Below are 6,414 nucleotides of genomic sequence, written 5' to 3'. Positions count from 1 at the left end.
TTAATATCAAAATATCTTTTTCTCAACTTCTCCCTACATAATACCAACAAGTCAACAACACAGCTGGTATTTCCAAAAGCAATTTTAAATGTACTGTCCTCTAGATTGTCAAGCCCCATTCCATCTATTAGATTAGTTCGTCAAATACCCTGAAGAACAGAAAAGGCACGCTAAATATACATATCTACCTTCTGTCTCAAACACAAATTAAAAGAAACGGTAAACAATTAGATCAGGAGCACTATTATAAGCAAGAGCAAGATAAATTACTGTTTTTACTGATTAGGTATTTATTGAACATGTATTGTTTGCAAGAAGAAATGAGATTAGAGAAACACTTGATTTAAAATAGTTACTTCTGAGAGTTTAACCAAACTACTTACTCCATACTACTGCCTCAGCATGCATTTTGTGTGGTCTAGAAATTACACTAGCCCCTCCCCTCAATCACATCCCGCAGAGTAAATATAAGTTCCTGATATAACTGCCCCTGATATGACCCTTGTGAAAGGACTCTGTCCCACTGCCCAAGGCCTTCCCCTGTGTACCCTTTATATAAGAAGCTACCAAAACCCCACTCTTGGTGGTTTGACCAATCCAGACATAGCCTGGGAACCCCAAAGCACTCCAACCACAAACCCTAATAAAGGCCTGTGCCCTAGGTCCTGCCACTCTCTGCCTATACCCTGCCTCCAGGACCTGTGAGTAATCAACTTCTGTATTTCATTCCTCCCTGAGGTCTTTTGTTGAACAGTGACTGCCATCCTATGACACTCCCACCTCATGACACCCCGGGGCTCTACTTAACCAATGTTAATTTAACAAAGTCACAACAATCCCTTCTCAGCTTTTGGCCAAGATTAAGTGTAACAAAATCACAACAGTGACCTTATCATAATAGGCAATACAGGAAAGGGTTATTTTGTATTATAATGACATATCACTAATGACAGGCCTAATTTAAAATGAGGCAAACACTGAAGTAATATTTAAGAAAACAACAAATGGAAGTACAAACCACAACAATGACGTCAAAGTCATCTTTAAAAAGCCTTTATAACACAGAGCAAACGATGTAAATATTAGTTTCTAGCTACAGAGAAGTTAGTAGTAGACTATTCTATAGGTACTAAGATAAAAAAATGTCACATTCAAATTTGAGGGGAGGAGGCATTACTCTTCAATAAAATAAATAATTTTTACTCTAAGCCTTTAGCAGTTGGACGCTATTAAATTTTAAAAAATCTAGAGAAGACAGTAAGTATTCACCTGGAACAATGCTAAGACATATAACTTGGAAAAACATTTATAAATGTGAGTTAAAAAACAGATCCCAGAATGACCTAAGATAAATCTTTATAACATTGCTTTTGGAAGAAACTGACGTCCATATCATAAGCTATATTATATGTAAGATTGTCTTACATGAGATTGTGTTTCAGGGGACAGGATGTCACTAGCAGTATCACCAAATTCAGTTAACAATAATTATATTTTAGTGGCCTTCTTTTGTATTTAATATCCTTATTTATAGATATTTTCTTTTTACCTTGTTATCTGTTTTTATAGCTAAGTCATTCATTTTATATAATCTTTCAAATCATGAAAGATTAGCTTACCTCCACTGGCCAACAGATTCTCCTGAACTTTATCTTTACTATCCTCCAATACATCAGCCATATATTGAGCCACCTTCTTAACGACCCTTGGGAGAAAAAAAAAAAACAAAACCAGTAATCATTTTCAGGAAAAAGACCTAAACTCCATGCTATACAATGAACATATTACACAAAGATATGAATTTGACAATATATGTTTTCATTATACTTATCTATATAATATAGAACAAATGGATCCTAACTTCTATAAATAATGTTTTCAATATAAAATGGACCCAAATTTTGTTTTATGCAAAATTAAATAACTAGAGTTTTAAAGAGACTACATGAAATATGTTTATTTGTCTGGAAAAAACGATGAGAAACTAGTGAGAAACAGTCTGTAAATAGCCATATTTTATAAGGTGAAAAACTGGGCACTAGATCTGTCTGCAAAAACCAAGAACAAAGGAGGCAGGGAGCTAGCATTCACTGACTATATGCCTTCACTTAGGACGAAAGGGATCCAGGAGGCAAGAGAATACAAGCAACAGCAATGATAAAGAATGAGGTCCTACATCATCTATTCATTAACTATTTATTAAACATTTACCCTTTGCAAGGAGGAATCCTATACAGGAAACCAAAGTGCCAAAACTACTGAGGCACCTAGATGTCACCTTGTCAATCCCATCATTTTACAAGTAAAGACACCAAGGTATAAAAAGAGTAAGTCTAGTTACGAAAGCCACAGAGTCACAAAACTAGTTAGTGGCATATCTGTGACCGGAAACATGGTGTCTTGACTCTGGAGTCTGGTGTTTTCCCCCCATTCCATGTGTGCCTCTGGGTGGGATTCAAAAGTATATAAAACAAAACCACTAGCTTCACATTGTTTTAAGTTGAATTGGAAAGCTACCAAAAAATACAAATGGCTAAATATAGAGCAATCTGTGGAAAGTGCCAGCTTAGATTACCAGGTTACCTGCAGAGGAGCATGAAGGAAAAAGGGATCACGTCTAGCTACTGTAATTAAGAAAGCATAATGGCTCCTGAGCAGGGCAATGAAGGATAGGAATGATTTTGAGAGAATGACTAGACAGGAAGAAAGTATATTCTTATTACAGGGTATGATGAGTCAAGATCAGGAGAGGTAGAAAAGCAATAAGCAGTCAGAGAATGAGGGGTCCACACTGCCCAGAGTGTCATGCTGAAGAGAAGGGGACATCAGGCTAGGAAGGCAGGCTGGGGCCGGACTGCAGGTAGATAGCCCCTGGTGTCAGACTTTAGAGAGAAGTACGTTACATCAAAACAGGGCTTCAGACACTTACTCTGATGATTGTTTGCTCAATGGCAGGGAAGGTAAACTGGAAGGTGAATTAAGAAGCTCTTGCAACATGAACTAGTAAGGACCAGAAAAAGCAAAAGAAGGGCTAAATTTGAATGATAATCCTATCCTGAATGATCTCAAACCTAAGAAAGTAGAACAATTTCACAAAATAAGTGAGCCAAAAGTCTTCAACAGGTTTAATTTGGGATTTGTACATACACTTGGCTGTGTCTCCAAAATTCACCTATTCCTTCAAAGGAGACAAACCATTATTCCCATATAACTTGACGAAGATCTTGTAAACAGAGCCATTTGCTATGAACATTAAAAAATGTGCATATGTTTGCCACAGAAATAGTTCAGAGTGTAGAACTGCCTGGTGTCAAACCTATAAACTTAACACTGACTCAGAACTTCGTGATCTCCCTATGCATCTCTACAAGCCTATCCATGTCAAAGTACACATGGTCATCACCTTTAAAAAAAATCTTTGGGGGAAGGGGGAGGTGGATAGGGTAAAAGGGGTAAAATATGTGGTGACATTAAAGAATTAAAAAATAAAATAAATTTTTTTTTAAAATCTGCTCTACTGGTTAGATTACTGAAAAAGAATAAACTATAATTTATTCTACATAGCACAATGTTCAGACTCTAAAACCTGGAACATTTAAGTCACTAAGCTACCATCTGTCAATTCTAACAAGGTCTAACAACCACATGATTTTTAAATTCTTCATAGCTTTCAGGAAGAGTAATGAAGACAAAATTGCATAACAGTGCAGAAAAGAACAGCTGACAAACTGCACAGGTAACTTTCAGTTCTACTAACTAAATGAACTACATTTGCCCTAAATACTTTTCAGATTCCTTCCCTAAAAAATGTGACCAAACCTTAAACTACATTCAGGACATTCCACTGATGATTCAAAGACAGACCTATAAAGCCGTCGAGGTAATTAATAAGGATCCAAATAAGTGTTAACAATTATGTTCACAGGAACCGCCCTTCTCCATGTGTCTGGTCATCATGACTTGAACACTGTAATGAGGTAGATGGGACAGTGGGGAGGACAACCACCTGAGGGATGGAACCCGCAAAGTTTCCTCAAACCCTTTTAATTAAAACCTCTACTCGAGAAATCAAGAGACAATTCTTACCACCAATTAGTCCTTTGAGAATATCATCAGTAATTATTTGATGGATTCCATATCCATCTTCAGCTAAAATACACAGTAACTAATTTCAGGAGTGACTAAAACTGTAGTTCAGAAAAAATCTTCTAATACAAATGAATTTTAAAGACAAAAGCATCAAATAAATGGCATAACACCTCATGCTCACGGATCAAAGACTTATCGATATTATTAGGATGGCAATAATCTCCAAATTGATGTACAGATTCAACACAATCCCCGTCAAAATTCCAGCTGACTTCTTTGCAGAAATTGACACAATCCTAAAATTTATATGGAAATGAAACAAAATTTTCAAAAAAAATCTTGAAAACCAAGTCAGAAAATTCACATTCCTGATTAAAAACTTCCTACAAAGCTATAATAATCAAGACAGTGTGGGAATAGCATAAAAACAGAAATATAGAATAAAAAGAAATATGGAACAGAACTCAGAGTCCAGAAATGAACCCTCATATTTATGTTCAACTGATTTTTGGCAAGAGTGCCAAGACAATTCAATGGAGAAGGAATAGTCTTTTCAACAAATGGTGCGAGGACAATTGGATATCCACACGCAAAGGAGTAAAGCTGGGATTCCTACCTCACACCATATACAAAAATTAAGTCAATGGATCAAAAACCTAAATGTAAAAGCTAAACCTATAAAACTCTTAGGAGAAAATATAGACATAAAACTGTGTGACCCTGGATTAAGCAATGGTTTCTCAGATATGATATCAAAAATACAAGCAACAAAAATAGACAAACTGGACACCAAAATTAAAAAATTGTGCCTCAAAAGGCACTTATCAAGAAAGTGAAGACAACTCACTGGATGGGAAAAATATTTACAAGTCATCTGATAATTATCTAAAATAGATAAAAATTAAAATTAAAAAGGCAAATTTAAAAATGGGCAAAGGATCCAAAATAGACATTTCTCTGAAGAAGAAACACAAAAGGCCAACAAACATGAAAAGATATTCAACACATTATTTGCATCAAGAAAATACAAATCAAAAACACAGTAAAATACTATATATACACCAGGATGGCTATAATCAAAAAGATGGATGGTAACAAGTGTTGTCAAGAACGTAAAGAAATTAGAACTTTCATACACTCCTAGTGGGACTGTAAAATGGTGTAGCTGCTTTGGAAAACAGTCTGGCAGTTCTTCAAAATGTTAAAAACAGAATTACCTTGTGACCCAGCAATTCCGCTCCTAGGTACACACCCAAGAGAAATAAAAACATATGAACATACAAAAGCTTGTACACAAATATTCACACCGGCTTTATTCATATTAGCCAAAAAGTAGAAATAACCACCTAAATGTCCATCAACTGAGGAATGGATTAATAAAATGTGGTATAGCTACACAATGGAATATTATTTGGTAATAAAAAGAAATTAAATATTGGTACATGCTACAACACAGCTAAACCTTGTTAAGAAAAAGAAGCCAGTCACAAGAAACCACATATTGTATGATTGTAACAAAATGTCCAGAATAAGCAAAACTAGTGTCAGAAAGTAGATTAGTGAACAGTAGGGGACAGGGAGTGGCTGCTAATAGGAACAGGATGTTTACAGTGGGTGGGGGTGATGAAAATATATTAAGATCAACTGTGGCAATGACTGTACAACTCTGTGAATATACCAAAATTCTTTGAATTGTACATTTTAAATAGGTGAATTGCACAGTATGTAAATTATATCTCAATAAAAAGTGTATTTTTACACCTCAAACAGGTGTATTTTGTTGTATGTAAATTGTACCTTCGCAGCTCAGGAAAAAAAATGGCGTAGATGATAGAAGCTCTGTTCATCCCTCTGGCGACCAAATCAAAGTTGCAATGGAAACAAGCAGCAGCAGCAAGGAAAAGTTGCCTGGAATGAACAAGCCATTCAACTAGGGAGAAATTCAAGAAATCATCCTGCAATGGCAGAAGGTAGGATGGGGCGAGGACGCAGGGCTGCCTGGTCTGGAGCAGCTACGACTGAGGCTGTGGCAGCAGCAGACGCCTCTTAAAGGGGCCGCGACCACGAGTGGATTTTCGCAGTGATGGACCTGCTTGCTCTGAGCACCAGTGCTGATTTGGCTGCGCGTGTAGGGACTTACAAGGAGACAAGGTTGGAGTGAGGGCCAAGGCGAGATTCGCAGGGTACAGGAGTGCTGGCACTATCCACTGTTTACCGTTGAGCCCTCCCGCTACCAGTGCTTGGACACTGAACTGCCATAGCCATGACGTCATCAAACTGGTTAACAGAGGTCGCTCCGCCCAAAGGATTCCCTGAAACCCCGCC

General features: G+C 36.9%; 1 protein-coding gene across 2 annotated transcripts in view; it reads right to left on the bottom strand.

Annotated features, from left to right (window-relative positions):
• The window catches only part of ATP6V1C1 (ATPase H+ transporting V1 subunit C1), a 39,477-nt gene that overhangs the window by 15,801 nt on the left and 17,262 nt on the right, over positions 1-6,414 (bottom strand). For both annotated transcript variants that reach the window (XM_011373256.2, XM_023538413.1), the window contains exon 4: positions 1,620-1,705. In XM_011373256.2, coding sequence (XP_011371558.1) covers positions 1,620-1,705 — 86 coding nt within the window. The remainder of the gene's footprint in view (positions 1-1,619; positions 1,706-6,414) is intronic.

The sequence above is a fragment of the Pteropus vampyrus genome, unplaced genomic scaffold (genome assembly GCF_000151845.1).
Source record: "Pteropus vampyrus isolate Shadow unplaced genomic scaffold, Pvam_2.0 Scaffold222, whole genome shotgun sequence".
In the NCBI taxonomy this organism is placed as follows: domain Eukaryota; kingdom Metazoa; phylum Chordata; class Mammalia; order Chiroptera; family Pteropodidae; genus Pteropus; species Pteropus vampyrus.
The sequence above is the reverse complement of the archived record's forward strand: the minus strand, read 5'-3'. Positions and strand labels throughout refer to the sequence as shown.